Raw genomic sequence first — 22,192 nt, forward strand, 5'->3', positions numbered from 1 at the left:
GCCCTGATTTACACATATGTTTGTCAATTTAAAAGATACATTTTAAAGTCAAGAAAGTCGCAGCTTGATGTAAAACTGCTGAGGTATAAGACTGTGAAAATACGTAATTACAAAGACTACAAACCCAGAAGGCGCACATGTGACGTCATACCTTTTCTCTCAATGAATGAAGCTAACTTCACTGAAGCTAACGTCTGTCATTTTTTCTATAGTCTTACATTATAATCGTAACGTTACGCCGTCATGCCTGAGTGTTTTGAGCCAGAATACACACATACGAGCAACGGATCTTGTGACGTACATAGTGCGAGACGAGAGATGTAGTTCATTGAGCGATTTTCACATAAAACTAAACGTTACTCTTCATTTTTATGACAAACTGCGACTTTCTTGACTTTCATAATTACCTTTTAAATTGACAAACATCATATGTGTAGTTCAGGGCACAGTTCAGACGGAATAAAAAGATAAGTTATCTCTCGCCATTGACTTCCATACATATTTTTTCCGAAATAAGGTCCCATGAGCCGGAAGCGGAGGGGCGGGACTTAGGCTCTCTATAGGGTCAAAGTAGACGTTTGAAGACCATGGCATTATGCAAATGTGATACCGTGTTAAATATGCAGGTCACGGAAGTGAAACTGGACTTCCTGACGACTCGTTGGTCTGTTCTTTCTTCTGGGAGACAATAACTGTATTTGTCGTGCACTTTTGACTTTACAACTTTGCAGACCGTTTACATTCACAGACAGCTTTATTACTGCATGAAATATTCAAAAAAGCATAATATTTTATTACATCACGATAAACATTTAAGTTTCAAAGTTGTTTTTATTTATATTACGTAAAGATTGACCAACAAAATGTTTCAACATTTTAATAACATTTTTATTAATGATAGATACTGAACCTGCAGATATATATATATGACATTTGTTATTTATGTATTATTTTAACAAACCTTTAAAGTAACTTCGAATCTCTTTCAAAATACAAGTGTAAATTTATGTGATAATTTCTTCTATCAGTAAATAATGTTATCATAGGATAATTAAAACACAATAAAAAAGTAGGCTTTTATGTGTCCAACACCATGTAAAGGTCAAACACACATGGGTTTCTTATATGTTTGTGAATAGAAAGAATCAGAAAAAGAAAGAGCCAATGGAAATACTTTTTTTTTTTTTTTTTGTGGAAAACATGCCAACGTTACTACATATACATATACTACTCTAAAGCATGGTTAGTCCTCAGGTCTCTCTCGGGTCTCATCAGATCAGATACAAGAAGATACCGAGAAGGCAAATTGCTGCTGTAAGTCATAACACGAAAAGAGAGAGTTATTTGAACTGTATGCATTGAGAAAAGAACATAAATGTTATTGTTGAATAAATTGTGATTAACACAACATTGGAGAACTTTTGAGAAATATATTTACCAGGACTCAGAAAGCTGAGTGAGATGCTGGCATTTGATTTAGCTGTGGTCCAAGCTATGGTGCCAGCTGTGGTATTCGCTGTAGTGCCAGCTGTGGTGTTAGCTGTGGTGTTAGCTGTGGTGCCAGCTGTGGTGTTAGCTGTGGTGTTAGCTGTAGTGCCAGCTGTGGTGCCAGCTGTGGTGCCAGCTGTGGTGCCAGCTGTAGTGCCAGCTGTGGTGTTAGCTGTGGTGCCATCTGTGGTGCCAGCTGTGGTGTTAGCTGTAGTACCAGCTGTGGTGCCAGCTGTAGTGCCAGCTGTGGTGTTAGCTGTAGTACCAGCTGTGATGTTAGCTGTGGTGCCAGCTGTGGTGCCAGCTGTGATGTTAGTTGTAGTGCCAGCTGTGGTGTTAGCTGTGGTGTTAGCTGTGGTGCCAGCTGTGGTGTTAGCTGTGGCGCCAGCTGTGGTGCCAGCTGTGATGTTAGTTATAGTGCCAGCTGTGGTGTTAGCTGTGGTGTTAGCTGTGGTGTTAGCTGTGGTGCCAGCTGTGGTGTTAGCTGTGGTGCCAGCTGTGGTGCCAGCTGTGATGTTAGTTATAGTGCCAGCTGTGGTGTTAGCTGTGGTGTTAGCTGTGGTGCCAGCTGTGGTGCCAGCTGTGATGTTAGTTATAGTGCCAGCTGTGGTGTTAGCTGTGGTGCCAGCTGTGGTGCCAGCTGTGGTGCCAGCTGTGGTGTTAGCTGTGGTGCCAGCTGTGATGTTAGTTATAGTGCCAGCTGTGGTGTTAGCTGTGGTGCCAGCTGTGATGTTAGTTATAGTGCCAGCTGTGGTGTTTGCTGTGGTGCCAGCTGTGATGTTAGTTATAGTGCCAGCTGTGGTGCCAGCTGTGGTGTTAGCTGTGGTGCCAGCTGTGATGTTAGCTGTGGTGCCAGCTGTGATGTTAGTTACATGTATAGTGCCAGCTGTGGTGCCAGCTGTGGTGCTTATAACATTAGTAGAATTGACATTAGCTAGATTAACCAGAACAGAGGACTCAAGTACACTTGTTGGTGCTCCCAGCACAGTTCCTTTAAAACAAATGGCAAAATGGCAGTATAATCAGCTCAGAGTTTATGCATTACAGTTGCAACCAAAAGTCGCAACTACTATAGGCAACTACTAAAAATGCTACTATTTACCATTTTTCATCTTTATTATACAATTTCACCACTACAATTTATATTATATAAACAATTTGAGTTGAATAGTTGAATTAAAAGTTATATAAAAAAATCATATTTCATAATTTAGAGTATTTGGTATGCCCACCGTTTCCTTTAATGATAGGAACACTTAAAGGGGTGGTTGACTATAATTTCACTTTTCTAACTTTAGTTAGTGTGTAATGTTGCTGTTTGAGCATAAACAACATCTGCAAAGTTACAATGCTCAAAGTTCAAAGCAAAGGGAGATATTTTCTTTTAAAGAAATCGCTTTTTGAGGACTACAACAAACGGCTGGTAGGGACTACAGTGGTTCCCAACCTTTTTTTGTCTGAGACCCCCTTTTTCCCAAGAAAATATTTTAGGGCCCCCCTTCACATTTAATGATATTATCGCTCTTGTAACCTTGCAGCAAGGATGACAGAATATGTTGTTTTCAAGCAAATGGTATGTTTACTATAACCAGATATGTTTATGCACAAATAATAGCCTATAATATTGAAAATACAATAACAAAAACATCAGTAGGCCCTTTGTAATTTAAAAACGTAAGCCTAGGAGTAGACTATAAATTGGCCCTATTTGAAATGCAATAACAAAAATATTCACACTGGTGTGTAGGTAAAAAAAAAAGAAAAAAAAAGTATATAGGCTATTACTAAATTACTGCTGTCTGGGACCTCAATAGGCTACTTGCATGTTATTTGTGAGGCTTTATCAATGTGAGGCTTTATTTTTGACGCTTTTGGCGCTATAGCGAGCGATAATAAACTTGCGTTTATTAACTGAATAATGCGTCTTTCGGAAGAACATTGCAGCCGGAACTACTTCTCTATGTGTACGTCTATGAGGAGTCACGCAGGTACTGGGCTGCTCCGCAGCTGCAGCGATCCGAACCAGTGTGAAATAGTCCCAATGTAAACACTTATTATAGGTGTACCATAGTGGTTCAGGATAAGACAAAAACACGGATTGGAAAATGGATTCATGATGAACTCGCTCATTATATAAATTGTGTAAATTTTGAACAGAAAAAAGTTAAGGACTTTTATTTAATGTTCATTGCTCAAAACTATTCAAAATACGACGCGACCCCCCACAGAGCTCGCTGAGGCCCCCTTGTGGGCCGCGACCCCCCTGTTGGGAACCGATGGACTACACCACATTCCTCCCAGGTTAGTGACATCACTAACCCTAGAATTTACATAAACCCCGCCCCCTGAACATGATTTATAGATTATCAAGACAGAATATGCTAATCAATGACTAGAAGATAACAAATAAGCTACATACAGAAGTGCAGGAATGGGGGTGCTGCGGGTGCTGCAGCCCCCCTCGTCATAGCATCAGCACCCCTTAGTGGGGGGCTGTGGACTAACATAATATTGTACTTAAAAACGTGAAATAAAAAAGATAAATGGACAGCGTTAACTAACGCTCTTATGCCTAATGTAGTGAGTGTTCAAGCTACGGAGAAAATGAAATAAAGTTTGAATTTGTCATGTTTTTGTTTTTGTTCCGATCAGAGCGGAGTGAGCGGAGAACGCATTTCTGAATATTCCTCTCCACTCGCTCATTCCGCTCAGGGTCGCTCGCTCAACTTTTTTTTTCCAGTCGACTAGTAGTTCGACATTTAAGCCATCAGTGGACAAATCGTGTCTTGTCATCAGCCACAACATAATGACATCACATATTTTCCAACCCAGACCTCAGCATTTAAGGAACAGACGCAAAACGGTGCATTTTTTTTCTCACCCTCAAAAATTTACGATTTTAACATGCTATATAAAAATTTCTTTGGGGTATTTTGAGCTAAAACTTCACACACGCTGGGGACATCAGAGACTTATTTTACATCTTGTGAAAAGGGCATTAGACTGACATAGACTCCTTAAACAAAGCATAATGATCCATGCAAAAAAAAAAAAAAAAACGAAAAGAAAAAAAAGGAGGTCACATGGTCATGTTACAAATTTGCTTATTTGGTTAAGTGACCTAGAAATAGTGCAAAGTCTACAATATTGAACTCATTTTTAATGGATTGTTTTACCAAAATAAGTACATTTTTAAAGCACATGTAGTGTTCCAGTGCTGCACAAAGGACATAAAACAACCCATTACAGGCTTGGTAAACAATTAGATAAGCTTAAAATGAATTCTAAAATGGACAGGGAGCCAATCAAACAAGTCCAGAACTGAAGTAATGTGATTCCTTTTTTTAGTACCAGTCAACAGTCTTGCAGCTGCATTCTGAACTATCTGTTACATCCGTCAGCTGCGGGTGTCATCATGTACCAGAAGATGGCAGCCTAGTCCCTCACTGTTCCCATATAATCTGTTATTCCCTGACTTAATTTCCCAGAACCCTCTGCTCATTATTAGTTTATCTGTTTCAGCTGTGTATGGTTTCATTTGATCATTACCCCTGTCTGTTTATATGCCCTTTGCCTTGCCTTTGTTGTGAAGTCTTGTTCGTTTTTGGTTAGCATTCCTCTGTCAGCATTTCGAGCAGTTCTTGTGTTCCTTAAGTTTATCTTTGCCCGAGTCTTGGAATCCTTGTTCCTTTCTGCATTTCATGGATTGCATGTGTGTTTGGACTGATTACATGTGCTTGACCCTCTGCCTAGTATGGACAATGGATTATACTTATTTGGATTATACTACTTTGGATTATACTTGTGATTAAATTGCATTTGGATTCTCACTCTCTCTCTGCTGTCCTACCACAACCACCAAATCATAACAGTCTGCAAGTGTGTTAATAAGGACTGGGGATGTGGGGAAGACCTAGATAATTGCAATGGTCTGCTCCTGATGTAATATAAACATGGAACCTTTTGCAAATCATGAAGTCAGAAATTATTTAAATTTGAAAATAACTATCAACTGGTAGAAACAATTTTTAAATGACAAAATGGATCAAGAGATAATGAATCAAATATAGCACCCATATTTGTTGCATATGGCCTAACTGGCTAACGAGACAGTTTCTAGACTTGGAACAACCAAAGAATCTTTGTGATGATTGAAAATGTCTTTGACATTTGGACCCCACTGTATTTGTATTACAATTTTCTTCTTTTTTTTTTTTTTTTTTTTTTTTTGTGAAATATATTACTTTTAGCATAAGCTACATATCCTATAACCTGTAATGTAACAAACTCACCATTGTTTGAACCCTTCAAGATGTCAAGGAACATGAGAATTTTGGAATTAGCAATGTCGCTGATGTTGAAATTTGTGCCGTTGACTCTGCTTAGGAAGGCTGTGACGTTTACATCAATGGGGATGCTGAAAACACACTGAATCAAGCTTGACTGTATTGAACCCTGGGAACTGCTTACATAAAGCTGAAAACAAAAAAAGATATTGATTCATACATCAAAATCTGATTATTTGATAATTATTTGATAAACAAGTACACAAACAATATGCTCAAAAATATTATCCTTACTAAATCTGTGATCCCCAGTGTATTGTTGTTGAGCACTGCAGTTTGAAAGAAAAAACTGCCATTATTATTGCCACAGACAAAGATGACATGATTGTTCTGCAAAAAGAAGAAAAAAGAAAAAGATGGGGGAGTGTTGTTATGAGAAGGAGAAAATGGATGTAGCACCAAGCAGACTACTGGCCTTTGGCCAGATCCAGAACAATGCATGAAATGGCAACATTTATGTACATTTTTTTACATGGTCCCTTTTCAAAAAAATGAAAATAAAAATAAAACCAATAAAATATCTAAACCTCAAATAGCAGACTGCTTACACTGTCACAGTGTGCACACTTTTTGTGAAGAAAGAGTACATACTTTTGAATGTGTTGCAGAAGAGTAGACAAGCTTTGGGACAAACTATCACATCATAAAATACCATTTTTAACGGATGCTCTCTGTCAGTTATCATTGATAAACCTGTCAATCATCTTGTCAAAGATAAAATTTTCCACATTTAATTTAATTTCCTACCATATCGGAGAGAAATGCAGAAGCACGTTGATCTTCCAGTCACGGGTCTTTAATGCGGAGACTCTCCTCATATTCATGCATAACTATGCATTTAAAAGTTAATGGCCAAACGGATCTTTATAAAAGTTCACATTGTTGTTGCAGACATAAATATACATAAATATTTTTATCAGCTTAAATGTTGATTATTGGCCACTCAAACCCCATTATCTAAACTTCTCTACCGTCGGTCGTGCACATCCGCAATGTGTTGTAGTTTTCTGAACTTTTTACTTGTGTTTGTAGTTCTGAACTGGATCCACCTCCAAAGCGCAATGGGTTGTGGGCAATATTAGCTGTTATAGTCATAGACATAATAAATACATAGATGTCCTATTGGCGGCTTTGGAACGTTGCTGCGATACGTCAACGCGTCCGCCATATTGCTGAGGGCAAGACTGCGCTGTAATCAAATGCAAGTAAAAGGGTGAGCTGTGGTTTCTCTGGATAAAAACAAAAATAACGTTTACATTTATAAACTGATTTCAGTGGTTTGTATGTGGTGTACAAAAAGTTCCATCTCTAGTTATTTAAAATCTCGATAGTTAGACTAATACATTTTTTTTTAAATAAGGAATTGTCAAAGCTCAGGCTTGTCATGTATTTGGCTTTTTATTCTTTGATAAGAATTGTGAAGACCCCCATACTGAGATATAATTTAATTTTCACATTCAATGAAATAAAGTTTTCTTATTGTGGAAAAAACATTTTCTGTCTTTTACCCGATTTTAGCAATAACAAAGATAACTTATGGATCCTTTATGGTAAACTCATATGAAATGGTAGGCTACAACTTCAGTGCAATGCAAATAGTAAATATAAGATAAAGTGAGAAGTAATAGTAAATAGTTTAGCCAGTAAAATAAACAAACAGTATACAGCAAATAAAATAGTAATGAATAGTATAATTATATAATATCATAAGTACAATCATATAATAATAATATATTGATAATAACATATAGTTTATGTATAATACTATAATATAGTAATGTAATAATAGCAATAGAATACGAAATATCAATTACAGAATATAGACAATAAAAAATAATACATTAAATAGTGTCTACGAATAGTACAATGATTTAACAGCATAACTATAATAGATTGATAAATGCAAGTGGTATAATATTATATTAACAACAATAATAATAATAATAACAACAGCAAATATGTAATATCAATTGCAGAATAATATAGACAATATGAAAAAAATATGAAACATTATAATATTGATCATTAAACTGACATTTAACAAAAAGAGACTTTTTATTTTTTGTAGGCCTATACATACAGTGAAGAGAATGTATGTATATATAAAATAATTTATATATTTTAAAATATTCGTATATAGGCTAAGTAAAATAAAATGAGATTAATGATAAGATTAATGAGACCAAAGATCGCCCGTTAGATATACACAAGACGAATTATATCTCATGTTTAACCGCTAGACTAGAGACATCAGAGCCAGCGGCAAACGTCAGAAGCACTAGCTGAGGTAAGGTTGTTCCAGGCGGGGTACATGAGCGCTGAGCGCCCGGTGATCACCTGGATCTCACAACTCCGAAAACGTCAGATCAGCGCTATCTTTATAAATAAACCACAAATTTGAGCTTTAAACAACTACTTTGTCGACTGAAAACTCTTAAAACTACATTTCGTGAAACAATTACAGTAGTATTTTTAAATTTCGCAGCCTTTCTCCTCTGAAAGTAAAAATAGTAAATGAAATAGTGACTAGTAGCCTACCTACCTACCTAAGTTGAGTAAGTATGGGAGAGAGACCCAGGTTGGGGTGGGTCACATGATTATAAACCAAGATGGCAGCTGGCAAGTTTGGTGTGCTTGTGATGTTTTTAGTTTACATAATTATAAGACATATCTTAGTCAATGGCTCTAGAAATGGCATGGATGAGTGCTTACAAAGCAACTATGTCCACCCAAACAAATTTTTAGTTTATAAACCGTTGGACTATGGAAAGAAAACGTTGGAAACGTTCCTGTATGCCGGCTGGTACTCAGCCAGACGTAAATCAAAGGCTGGAGTTAAGCGGCAAATTAACGGCGGCAATTTAATCATCTGTATGCGTCTGCTATTGTCTGGGGATATACACCAATGTCCCGGTCCGATGCCCGACTTTGGACCTAGGAATGCGATGGAAAGTGTGACAGGTGGGATGGTATGTAGGCCTTCCAGTCGACGCAGTGATGGGAACAAACATTTGTCCATGAGTGTTGCCGACCTGGGTGGAGGAGTGCATGGAGACATTGAGAGAACAGAGCTGGGCTTGGGAAACACAACGGTATCCCATGATGAGTGGAAACAACCCATGAATTCTGACCCACTGCTCTGTTCAGATCAGTCACCCTATGTGGTTTTGGAGGATGCCTGCAAGGTTAAAGGGATAGTTCGGCCAAAAATGATATTTAACCCATGATTTACTCACCCTCAAGCCGTTCGAGATGCATATGTCAATCTTTTTTCAGACGAACACATTTTCAGTTATTTTAGAAAATGTCTTAGATCTTTCAGTGGTTATAATGTCAAGTTATGGGGTCCACCTCCTTCAAGTCCCAAAATGTGCATGCATCCTTCACAAAAGTAATCCATCCGGCTCCAGGGGGATAAACGAAGGCCTTCTGAGGGTAATCCGTGCGGTTTTGTCGTAAAAATATACATATTTAAAACTTTATAAATGAAAATATCTTGCTTCCGGCAACGGTCGACGCGCGTTCACGGCAGATGGATGCCGGCGTATGATGTAGGACGTAGCGTTTGATTTAGCTATACTTCGTTCTACGTCACGACGCTTCCTACGAATGTGTAAGTGCACATTTGGGTCTCAGTCTATTGGCCCTGACTGAGACCTGGATCAGACCAGAGGACACTGCCACACCGGCTGCCCTCTCCACTAAATTCACTTTCTCACACACCCCTCGCCTGACTGGTAGGGGTGGTGGTACTGGTCTGCTCATCTCAAACGATGGGAAATTGATAATTTACCACCTCTGTGTGACAACAGCTCATTTGAATCACATTCAATTACTATCACTAGCCCTATTAAAATCCATATTGTAGTTGTATATCGTCCCCCAGGGCAGTTCGGCAGTTTCTTGGAAGAGCTTGATGTGCTACTCTCATCCTTCCCTGAGGATGGTACTCCTCTCATAGTTCTTGGAGACTTCAACATCCACCTAGAAAAACCTCAGGCTGCTGATTTCCACACTCTGCTTGCCTCATTTGACCTCAAGCGAGTATCTACTGCGGCTACTCACAAATCAGGTAATAAATTGGACCTTATCTACACACGCTACTGCTCCACTGACCATACGCTGGTCACTCCACTGCACACCTCATATCACTTCCTCCTCACTCTCAACATCAACCTGCCACAGAACACAACACACACTCCTCCACAGGTCACCTTTCGGCGAAACCTACGCTGACTCTCACCCTCTCGTCTATCCTCTCTGGTCTCATCCACACTTCCTCCACCTGATCAGCTTTCAACACTAGATACTAACAGTGCAACTGATAATCTTTTCTCCACTTTAACATCCTGCTTGGACAACTTCTGCCCACTTTCCTCCAGGCCAGCCCGCGCCACACCCTCTGCCCCCTGGTTATCTGATGTTCTCCGTGAACATCGTTCGAAACTCAGGGGTGCAGAGAGGAAGTGGCGCAAATCGAAAGATCCTACTGACCTTGGTCTTTATCAGTCCCTCCTCTCTTCCTTCTCTGATAGTATCTCTACTGCTAAAATGACTTACTATCACAACAAAATTAACAATTCTTCTGACTCTTGCTTTTCAAAACCTTCTCCTCTCTTCTCAATCCTCCTCCTCCTCCTCCTTCATCAACACTAAAAGCTGACGATTTTGCCACATTCTTTATAAATAAAACAACCTCCATCAGCGGCCAATTTACCAATCCACAAACTGACACACACACTTTTCCAGCTAACACACACTCTCTACCCTCCTTCTCTCTACTCTCAGAGGCAGAAGTCTCCAATCTCCTCCTTTCCAATCGCCCTACCACCTGTCCGCTTGATCCTATTCCCACTAACCTACTTCAAGCCATTTCATCCTCGGTTCTACCCACACTCACACACATCATAAACACCTCTTTTCACACTGGTACCTTTCCCACAGCATTTAAGCAGGCTCGTGTAACCCCACTGCTTAAGAAACCCACTCTAAATCCAGCACATCTGGAGAATTACAGACCGGTATCTCTCCTTCCATTCATCGCGAAAACACTTGAACGAGTTATTTTCAACCAGATCTCTTCCTTCCTTACACAGAACAACCTCTTGAACAACAATCAATCTGGTTTCAAAAGCGGACACTCAACTGAGACTGCCCTGCTCTCAGTAATTGAAGCTCTGAGACTGGCAAGAGCAGCCTCCAAATCTTCAGTTCTCATCCTGCTGGATCTGTCTGCTGCCTTTGACACAGTTAACCACCAGATCCTCCTGTCAATCCTAAAGACAAAGGGCATCTCGGGAACTGCACTCCAATGGTTCAAGTCTTACCTCTCAGGTAGGTCCTTTAGGGTATCGTGGAGGGGTGAGGTGTCTAAGACACAACATCTAGCTACTGGAGTGCCTCAGGGCTCAGTGCTGGGACCGCTTCTCTTCTCCATCTACATGACATCACTAGGATCTGTGATTCAGAAACATGGCTTTTCCTATCACTGCTACGCTGATGACACACAACTACCTCTCATTCCAGCCTGACGATCCGACGGTAGCTGCTCGCATCTCAGCCTGCCTGACAGACATTTCTGGCTGGAGGAAGGAACACCACCTTCAACTAAACCTTGCAAAGACAGAGCTACTCGTGGTCCCGGCCAACCCAACACTTCACCACAACTTCACCATTCAGCTAGACTCGTCATCCATAACTCCATCTAGGTCAGCCAGGAACCTTGGTGTGGTAATTGATGATCAATTGAACTTCACAGACCACACTGCTAGAACTGCACGGTCATGTAGATTTGCCTTGTACAACATTAGGAGGATCAGGCCCTTCCTATCAGAACATGCTACTCAACTCCTTGTCCAAGCGCTTGTTTTATCCAGACTTGACTATTGTAACGCTCTCCTGGCCGGTCTTCCAGCTTGCACAGTCAAACCTCTGCAACTGATCCAGAACGCCGCAGCTAGAGTGGTCTTTAACGAGCCGAAAAGGGCACACGTCACTCCTCTCCTCACAAAATTGCACTGGTTGCCAGTTGCCGCTCGCATCAAATTCAAGTCACTGACGTTTGCCTACAGAACAACCACTGGTTCTGCTCCCTTTTACTTTAACTCTTTACTTCAGACTTACGTGCCATCCAGGAACTTGCGCTCTGCAAGTGAACGGCGTCTTGTGGTGCCATCTCAAAGAGGCACAAAATATCTTTCTCGGACCTTTACCATGACTGTTCCCTGCTGGTGGAATGATCTGCCTAACTCAACCAGAGCGGCTGAGTCCATAGCCACTTTTAAGAAACGGCTGAAGACGCTTCGTTTTCGACAGCACTTGATCCAGTAATACTCACACTTTCTCTGCTACTCTATTCTATTCTGTCCTATAACTATAAAAAAAAAAAAAAGTTCTGCGTTAGATTAAACTGAGAAGGGTCATAGCACTTGCATTTTGTTGTCCTACTGTTAGTTTAACTGCTTCTATTGTTCTCATTTGTAAGTCGCTTTGGATAAAAGCATCTGCTAAATGAATAAATGTAAATGTAAATGCACGCTACGTCCTACGTCATACACCGGCATCCATCTCCTGTGAACGCGTTGCCGGAAGCAAGATATTTTCATTTCTAAAGTTTTAAATATGTATATTTTTACGACAAAACCGCACGGATTACTCTCAGAAGGCCTTCGTTTATCCCCTGGAGCCAGATGGATTACTTTTGGGAAGGATGCATGCACATTTTGGGACTTGAAGGAGGTGGACCCCATAGCTTCACATTATAACCACTGAAAGATCTAAGACATTTTCTAAAATAACTGAAAATGTGTTCGTCTGAAAAATGATTGACATATGCATCAGAAGCCTCCCTAAAATCACAGAGATACGTCTCCACAGTAACAGCAATAAGGTGGGACTTTTTTTGTTTTACCGAGACATGGCTGATGACTCCATTAAGGATGCCGAAATTGAAATAGAGAACTATTTTTTAATCAGGAGAGACCGAAACCGTAAAGGTGGAGGTGTGTGTGTCTATGTGAGATCGGACATTGGTTTTAATCAGAGAACGGACTTGAATAATGACCAAATTGAAGCGGTCCGGTTAAACATTCTGTTGCCGAAGAGCAAGCCTATTTTAGTTGGAGCATGTTACAGGCCACCTGACCAGACAATGTTTCATGAAATTCTGGAAGACGTTTGCTCAAAGTGTATGGACTTTGTCAAATCGGAAGTTATCATGATAGGAGATTTTAATACTGATACTCAAAAAACTGACCTTTCCGGCTATAAGGCGTTAATGAATTTTTGTCGCTCATTTAGTTTACATCAGCTGATCAAAGAACCAACGCGTGTCAGTTCTTCCACTCAAACTATTTTGACCTTGTACATAGTGTCAGAAAAGTCTAGGATAGCAGAAAGTGGGGTAATTAATTATGGATTGAGTGATCATGCTATTGTTTTCTGTACTCGAAAGATCAAGAAAGCAGTGCTCAATTGTCATAGCTCTATAAGAACCAGGTCGCTGAAAAGGTATAGCAAAGAAGCACTTGATGACTGCTTGAATTTAATAAACTGGTCTGCTGTGTTGCAATGTAAGGAAGTTGATAAAGTATGGTGCTCATTTAAATGTATGTTTTTAGAAGTTGTAGACAAATTAGCCCCATTTAAAGTAGTAAGAGTTAAACAGAGGACAGAACCCTGGATAAATGATGATATTCTCGAGGCAATTAGGATGAGAAATAAGAAGTATGACACATTCAAGAGAAACAAGGATGATCAGAATTGGGCAGAGTACAAGAAGGAAATGAAGTGAGCAGATTAGTGGTCAATGCTAAAAAGGCCTATTTTAATGAGAAAATATTAACACAGTTCCTGTGATGGCAAAGCTGAATTTTCAACAGCCATTACTTCAAACTTTAGTGTCACATTATGCTTCAGAAATAATCCTAATATGTTTATTTATTGCTCAAATATTATTATTATTATTATTATTATTATTATTATTGATGCTTTTTTAATAAAATGTAAAAAAAATTAAAATGTTAAAAATAAATAAAATAATAATAATAATAATAAAAAATGTTTTGCTGCCTTTTGTGAGGTCACATTCAGAGACTTTAGACATGGTCTAAAGCGTACGGCGCAAGTTCACTTAGAGCGTGTCCGAATCCACTTTTGCTAGTTTAACGACGTGGTCTAAAAGGGTTGTCCCTATTCCCATAATGGTGTGTTTTGGGATTTACGTGCGTTAAACCAATCAGAGTCTAATCTCCCATTGCTCGCGCCATGGCAGATTCGCTATTTACATGAAGGAATTTGATAGTGGAAAGACTGAATGCTTCTCCAGAGCGCAAACGGATCTGCTCGTGCGCGAGGTAAAAGTGCGCAAGCAGACCATCTACGGGACAAGCCGGATTCCACCATATCTCTATGTACACAATAATAATCTTTTACTTTTAATCCTTTTATTTTAAATATTTGGCATGTTTGTGTGATGCAGAGTGTACATGCGTTGTGGACCCGCCTATAGGCGCACATTACAAACGCGCTCATTAATTAACAAAAAGATATTGCGCCATTGACTTTAGACCAGGTTTCAGTTGGTCAATGGCACAGTCTATTTCTGTTGCCTCAAAATAGCAATGCGCCATCAATGTGCCTGAACACAAATGCATTTGCAATTTAAACAACGTGGTGCAGGACGTGGAAATGATAACTGCGTCGGACTGAAACTAACAAAAAACACTTGCGTTGCGCTTGGCGCTGCACTGCTCCGGGTGTAAGATAGGACCCATAGCCTTTTAATGACTAGCCGGAATGAAATGAAATTAAATATTATAGCATAATATGTTAAATTAAGTTAATTCATTTATTGCCACCTACTGGTGCAGGCCTGGAGAAATAATCATAGAATCAAAGCTTTACTGCCATGATCGTCAGACATTTTCTGTATTTATTTGTATATGTATGTTCTTTAACAATTTTTTTAATGCTGTCACAGGCAGGTCAGAAAAAGATGCTGTTCCCTCAACATGGGATCCTGAGGCCACGACATATCACCTGTAGGAAAAAACCAAAACCAAAAACAAGACCCGCAAATCCGTAGCCACAGTTTTCCAATCTGTCCCCTCAGTTTATAAACCGTTCTCTCAGATTCTTTAATTGTTCCCTCGGTTTAACAAATCGCGTCCACTGATTAATAAACCATACCCGCGAATTTCCAATCCGTGTGCTCAGATTTGTAAACCGTACCTTCGGTATTTCAATCCGTACCCACAAATTCATAATCCGTGCACAGCGCTTTCACAATCCGTTCTCACAGTTTTGCAAACTGTACTCAAGGATTTGTGGCCTGACCCTCATTTTAGAAATCTCATCTACAGACACAAGAACAGAACAAGCTCCCAGTTCTGTTAACAATTCTTTCTGTTGTAGCGACAATGCCTGACATGCGGTCACATGCTGTTCCAATTAGTAATTCCTTGTCTCCAAACACATCCTTCGTTGTCTTTTTAGACAACGGGTCTGTCCACGGCGTCGCTAAGTCTGCTTGGACATGTCAAAATTGCAATCTGTTGTTCCCCAGAGGGACATTTTAGTCACAAGAGGACCCTGTTTTAACAATCCCTTGTAAAACCCCCCTAGTTCAGCATGGACTTCCTGTGACTTTACAGCCTCATGACATTCCAGAAGACACACACACACACACACACACACACACACACACACACACACACACACACACACACACACACACACACTCTGGACTTTGAAACAGATATTCCCCCACATACTGTAACAAGCCACTAAATGTTGATATGTATTCCTATGTTTCTCAAAGTGTCGTCACTTGGCATAACGGAAACACTGACAACTTTATTGTGTGTTTAATCAAACTTTATTTGTGTGTAATTATGCATATAAATGTAACGTTATGTTTCCCCAATCTTTACCTGTCATAATTGATGTCTCTGTAATCCTCTCCATCTCACGGAGACGAATCTTGACTGCAAAGTACAATAATATGCATTTGTTCCAGGAAATATCATATTTCTAAGTATGAATCCTTTCCCTCATAAGACATATGATACAAGGGGGCGTGTTTTTCTTCACACAAAGAAGACTTCTTCCCGCTACAGATCAGAAGTTTTGATTCGCTCTGTCACAAAACAGGGCGTAAAACAGATGTCTGTTAAAAGGACGAGACCCCCACTTCTCCCTCTCTTCTCTCATCGACCCTCTCATCGATCCCGCTGATCTCTCCTCTTCTCTTCTCCGGTCGCTCTCATCCCTGACCTCTCACCCTTCCTCCTCTCCCCGGCGCAGCGCTTCTCCAGGGATCATCTGAAGAAGGCCTTAGTCTTCTCTATCGAGCGAGCACATGTCCGAGTCGTAGCTGCCTCCCTTGCAACCAAGACTTTAAACCTCTCCCATCCCGGGAGATGAATCTTATTTTCCGGTAATATTATATTCAGTGAGCCTTTTTAAACTTCGCGGCACTGGAAGACCCAGCAGAAACAGGACACCTCTGCGCTGTCCGCTTCCCGCTTCCTGCATCAGCTTCAGCCTGACCAGAAAGAGCACAGAAACTCGCAAGTACATTGTCTGATAAAAGCTGTTCCAGGTGTTTCGCGAACTTAGGTTTCTGTATGTAATAATTACTAATTTTCCCTTCTCCCTACTTCTCTTTCTTTCTTTCATTTCGTTTCATTCTGATCACTTATGTTATTGTTTGGTTATATGTTTGTTTGTTTATTGTTTGCATTTTTACGTACGTTTATATTCGTAGCTCATATAATCTCTAGTTTTGCATTTATTAAAATTCATAAATACTTTTCACTGTCTCCGTGTTTGAAAACCCACCATTCTAAAGTCAATGAAACAAAAGATCTTAAGCTACAAGCTCGATATTAGACTACATTCAGTAGTTTTAATTAATAAACTCAATAAAGTTTAATGTTCGTGGCCAGGACATAAACTTCCTTGAAGTTTGTGAATACCTCTTCTTGACTGTAATGATTTTACATTTGTTTCGCTGGACGAATTAAATGTTGGTCAGACCAGTTACAGAACAAGGTAATCTCGATAATTGATAAAATAAATGTACATGCGACTTATGAATTATGACCATGAGTCATAAATATTAATATTCCCAAGATTCCCCATATTCTTGAGCTAATTCATATTTACCCAGAGTCGTATACGCTACACTGTATATTGTTTTATTGTGAATAATTAAGATGAATATAACTATATAGCTAAATAGTCCATCTATTTATTTGTGATATTCTAAATACTCTCACTTTTTATAGACATGGGTTGGTGTACTTTCGATACAAAATACTTTTTACCAGCACTTTTACTAGGCTACAAAATACCTCAAGCATTTCCATGACAACTTCAGTCGGTCAAGGAGCAAAAGCCTTCATTCATTCTTCAAAACCATAGGATTTATTATTAACAATAATCATTATTATTAATAATCATTAGCGCCGACCCCGTAGGTGCTCGGCCATTTCCTGAATTTTACATTGAGAGAATCAAACAAGAACAGAGCTTCTTGCTGCAAATTTATCATAATGAGTGCATTCAGCTCCCTCGGGAATCAAACATTCTCCAACAGAGTAGTATGTTGCACATACAAACAAGTAGCTCTTGAAGACAAAAAAAGAAAAGAAAAGCTGATAATATGTATTTCAGGTGCCCCTTATACTCTGCATGAGATGTCATGGACTGCCGTCTGCCAATGATTTATTGACGTGTGTTTAGACGTTCTTCAGACACCAGTCATGCTGATGGCATCTCTATAGCATCAACACCATGACGCAGCGCTGAAGTTCCTCTTCAAAAGGGAACGAACTTACCCTAGACTTACCAGTTTCCACAAATATATTAAGCAGCAAAAACTGTTCTCAACATTGATAATAATAATAAATGTTTCTTGAGCGCCAAATCAGCTTTCAATTTTATGACTTTTGGTCAAAACAAGTTATCGTCTTTGCTTTAAGGTAGTATGGTCCACAGAGGCATTGAAGTGTGTGTGTTGTAAAATGTGCTTTGTATACCTGAGAGATATTAGATGTCACTCCAGCTGCTAAAGCGATGTATCCGGTAGAGTTGCCACTGAGCTCAACAGTGAGGCTGGTGTTAGTTAAGATAGCTGAGGTGAAGAAACACTGGGAGCTAGCCGAAGGATCACATCCTTTAGGGTTGTCCAAGCACAGTTTGGTTTTTCCACACTCATTGCGAGTGATTTTGGACTATGAATAAGAAAAATCAGAAAAAATATACATATTAGTTATGCCTTTGTCAACATCAACAGCATAAACTGCTTTCATAACAATCACATCTTGATTCTAAACAAATGACCTATTTGTCTGTCATAGTTTAATAATGGTTCTTTGAACCAAATAATTGTGGAAAGAAGTAAATGGTATTCTTACAGTCAAATTTGTTGGTGTTGATTGATTGATTGGGTTGACTGAAGTTGCAGCCTCAATGAAAGACACTGCAAAGCCTATCAAGCAAACCACTAAAAACATCCGCTTACTCTCCATGTCTGAGGAAAATATTATATATGCATTAAATAAAATGAATCTGAATTAGAATGATACATCTGATATCATACATATTTATGGAATTAACAATTTATGGATTACAATTAAGATACAACATTTTTTAATTAAACTAAATGTTGTCTATAATAAATACTGTTCTGCAAACAAGCATGTGTTAATCAACAATTTGTTGTTCAAATAACAAATGGATAATTGTTCAAGAATAGAAGGAGATAGATTTAAAATAAACAGAGTTTTAGGGTTCTGAAAAATGTAAATTAAAGAAACATTAAAGTAAAAGATTAAATTTTAGCATAAATGTTGTTCCTTCCACTGAAGCACGATCTTGCACAAACATGTGGTATTCATGCCAAATTCTCTGAAGTTATAATTGTGTACACTTTCAGTTCAATATCGCAAATAATTATTCTGTAATTAAATTTATGAATACTATATATGGGTCAATGACGTGACGGGTCATTTTTTTGTCCAAAGGCCTTAATAATAATAAAAAAAAACAAATATGTAACATCCAAAGTATGTAAGTTGGTACAACTTGATCTCTTTTACTGAATCCAAAAGGTTTTAATTATATTTTACTACATATAAAGGTATTTTAAAGATTTTGAAGTGTCAAAAGGTCATTTAGTTTAACCGTCCGAAGGCCAATACAGCAATTTCATTTGTGAATAAAATATCTTAAAATTTAATAAATGTATATATTTTTTTATTCTGGCATGATTTTATAACATTATATATCAACATAGTGCAAAATGGTATTAAAATTATGTGTTGAAGTCGTTGCTTTGTTATGAGAAAGAATGTGTCCGGAAAAATGATTTTCATTGATGTCATTCAGAGTAACCAATATAAAGGGCTCCATTTTGGTTCAAATCATGTGGTCAATATTATGTGACAGGATGTGACATCATTCAGACACCTGCAAAGGACTGCATGGTTGTGAAGCAAAGTATGTAACTCTCTCTTAACTATTAGAAAAATTCATGTTTTCACTTGCTCATACACATGTCCCCAAATATCGGGTCATTCGGTACAACTGCTATAAAACATGGATAATGTTGTAATATTTTAAAAACTTTTACTAAATATAAAATGTTTGATTGTCCTTTTGGTAGCTAGCTAGCTAACTAACAAGCTAGGCAGCTAGATATCAGCCTGTTAGCATTGAATGAAGATTTTGTAATTCGTTATAACCAAAAGAGTCATTCGGTTAAACCGAAATTTTGGTTATAACGAATGACTTACTGGTTGTATCGAATGACACCAATGTATGTTGGTCATATTTGTACATATCTGGAATAAATAAATACAACATTTTATTAATAGAAAATGTGCAGTGTATATTAATATATAATTTTGACTGAATTTTACCTTTGCAGATGCCTTTATCAAATAAGGAAAAAGCCGCTCACTTCTGGGCAAGGATCAATGCTGATCGAACGTTAGAACCTACATTAGAAACCACATAGCAACATCCTAGCAACCACCCCAAATACTTTAGCAACGGCATAGCAACAACCTAGCAACCACGCTGAATACCCTAGCAACCACCCTGCATACCCTAGCAACCACATAGTAACACCCTAGCAACCACTCAGAAACCTTAAAATGAAATTTCTGTTCTGTCTCTCTCAATCCAACTTTAAAGTTTGTCTTGTCGAACTTTATGTAGTTATTTTTCATGAATTTATAGCCAGCTCATCGTTTAACAATTTAAACACTTGTTCCAAGACCAATTAAATGCTTCAATGTTTTAATTAATATAATTTGCGATACGAGTTATATGTTCATTCCAATATCAAAATGTTTTAATGTTTGAAGTACTTTTTACATTAATAGCCTATTATATTAACAATAAAATGTGCTTTTGAAGCTATTTGTGTCTGTTTATTGTCTTAAATATTCATAATGTCAAGGGCAGCAGACATGGTCATTCGGTATAACCGGCCTTGGTCATTCGGTAAAACCGATATAGTAAATATTTAAATGGAGTAATATTGTTTTTAATAAATAAATAACTACAATAATACAAATATAAAGCAAATAAGGCTCTTTTTTTACATTTCCCCTTTTCTCCTTTCCCTGTGCAATGTTTACTTGAATATGTTGGAGTGTTTAGAGTAGTCCAATAAAATGATTACATTTATGAGATCAGTGATACTTTTATTTAATTTATTTAATTGTATTTATTCTTCTGTGGTACACACTATATACTATCTCAACATCAATATCAAATCATTATTTTTTTCATGAATAATTATCTGCAAATTAATAATTTTAGATATATTCATGGTTAAACTGAATTACTTTTTTGGAGACAAATTTTGTCCATCTTGTAAAAAAATGACAAAAACAGTGTTATTTGATTGTACAAACCACAAAATCTGATTGTTAACACCTAGGTAAACTAAAAAAAATTTTCAAATATAGTTATATCTCCATTCTATTTTTTTTACACTTTTAAAAACCTTATTCGTCAATGACCCATATATATATATTATTTGTATTTATTTATTTAAATAAACAGTTTTCATAACAAATTGAATTATCAGAATAATATATAAATACATCATTAGAAATATATGCCCTGGTTTCACAGGCAGGGCTAAGATTAATCCAGGATTAGGCTTTAGTTCAATTAGGACATTTAAGTAGTTTTTATAAACTTGCCTTAGAAAAAAAAAAAAATAATAATAAAAAAAAAAAAAAAGTTTAGATATATAAAAGTTATATATATATTGGTGTGAGACAAAACAATGTTACTGACATATTTTAAGATATGTCCCTTTAAGATTTTTGGTTAAACCAGCTCAAACATGCAGTTTAGTGCCTTGTTTTTCAGGGGTATGTGTATTAGTATATTAAACTGCAAATCATAAAAATGCAATTTACTATACAATATAACTACACAATAAAAATATATATATATTTATTTTAGTAAAGTAAACTTAATTTAGTGTTTCAATTGATTTATCCAATGCACTTCTATTTAAAAAATCAAAAAGGTTATCTCAACTCAAGTAAAATTCAAAAAAGCACACACAAAAAAAGTTTTATGGTCTATAAGACTTTTGAATTATATTAAGTTCAATAATTGACATGGATTAAATAAACATCAAATACTGATGAAAATTAAATAAATTACGCAAACCTTAATCAAAATCATAAACTTTGCATAAAATATGCTTCTTTTACTTCTTCTACCTGTAGATGTCTTCACCAGTAGATACGTTGATCCTCAATCCCTTGGAAAATGAGTAATGAATTTCTTCGTGTTTACATTTTAAATATAAGTCAAAGCCCACATAACCGGATAGAAATGAGCACACCCCATTGAATGAAAAAACAACAACAACAACAAAAAAAAAAAAAAAACAGGTTGCTGCTGGAAGAGGTGTTAGTGAGGCCAGTAGTCAGAGGATGCTCACCCTGTGGTCTGTGTGGGTCCTAACGCCCCAGTAACAACACGGTCTCACTCTATTCGTCACACACTGTTTGGTAATTTCCCCCTGACGTCCAAAAGCCGACGTTGAGGGTCGCCGACTCTTCGTCGCTTAACACTGTATGGGTCATCCGATAGATTTGAATTCAAATCCCTAATCTTTGGATTTTGACGGAAGGGGGTTAGCCATTGTAACCCAGTCTCTTACTACTGCTGCGTATCTATACCACGAGTTTTCATTTTCATTTTGGCGTTGTTTACACACATTCTGCGTTCATACGGTAGGCTGCGCAAAACCCTCCCGTTAAACTTCTATTGATGGTAAATGCGTATATATTGCACGCATAAATGTATTATAG

The 22,192-nt window shown here is 37.9% G+C and overlaps 1 protein-coding gene and 1 long non-coding RNA gene across 4 annotated transcripts; one reads left to right on the forward strand and one right to left on the reverse strand.

Moving 5' to 3' along the window:
• Positions 1-814: 814 nt before the first annotated feature.
• Positions 815-21,696, reverse strand: LOC307172528 (putative ferric-chelate reductase 1). Of its 2 annotated transcripts, none has more exons than XM_079894957.1 (9): positions 21,596-21,696; positions 18,257-18,372; positions 17,879-18,073; positions 6,069-6,164; positions 5,781-5,964; positions 2,376-2,479; positions 2,094-2,308; positions 1,439-1,504; positions 815-1,312 (listed from the first exon to the last, which is right to left on the reverse strand). In XM_079894957.1, the coding sequence occupies exons 2-7, from the start codon at positions 18,368-18,370 to the stop codon at positions 2,273-2,275; spliced, it is 729 nt and encodes a 242-aa protein (XP_079751083.1). In that variant the 5' UTR covers positions 18,371-18,372; positions 21,596-21,696; the 3' UTR covers positions 815-1,312; positions 1,439-1,504; positions 2,094-2,272. The 2 variants fall into 2 exon arrangements, with proteins under 2 accessions (XP_079751083.1, XP_079751084.1); XM_079894958.1 differs by having other exon boundaries at positions 1,192-1,312; positions 21,543-21,671.
• Positions 9,721-11,818, forward strand: LOC307172197. 2 transcript variants are annotated; one of them, XR_013823676.1, is made up of 3 exons: positions 9,721-9,906; positions 10,931-11,168; positions 11,361-11,818. It is a non-coding gene; the product is annotated as an uncharacterized lncRNA (long non-coding RNA). The 2 variants fall into 2 exon arrangements; XR_013823677.1 differs by lacking the exon at positions 9,721-9,906 and having other exon boundaries at positions 10,729-11,168.
• Positions 21,697-22,192: the final 496 nt, after the last annotated feature.

Source organism: Squalius cephalus (assembly GCF_949319135.1).
Source record: "Squalius cephalus genome assembly, chromosome: 15".
In the NCBI taxonomy this organism is placed as follows: Eukaryota; Metazoa; Chordata; class Actinopteri; order Cypriniformes; family Leuciscidae; genus Squalius; species Squalius cephalus.

What these genes read in the sequence shown, in the direction of transcription:
- LOC307172528 (XM_079894957.1), bottom strand. Translation starts at nt 18,370, where the DNA reads ATGGAGAGTAAGCGGATGTTTTTAGTGGTTTGCTTGATAGGCTTTGCA. An exon ending in TGACATCTAATATCTCTCAG is followed by an intron (nt 6,165 to 17,878) that starts GTATACAAAGCA and finishes TTCTTTTTGCAG; the next exon opens with AACAATCATGTCATCTTTGT. An exon ending in CACTGGGGATCACAGATTTA is followed by an intron (nt 5,965 to 6,068) that starts GTAAGGATAATA and finishes TTTTGTTTTCAG; the next exon opens with CTTTATGTAAGCAGTTCCCA.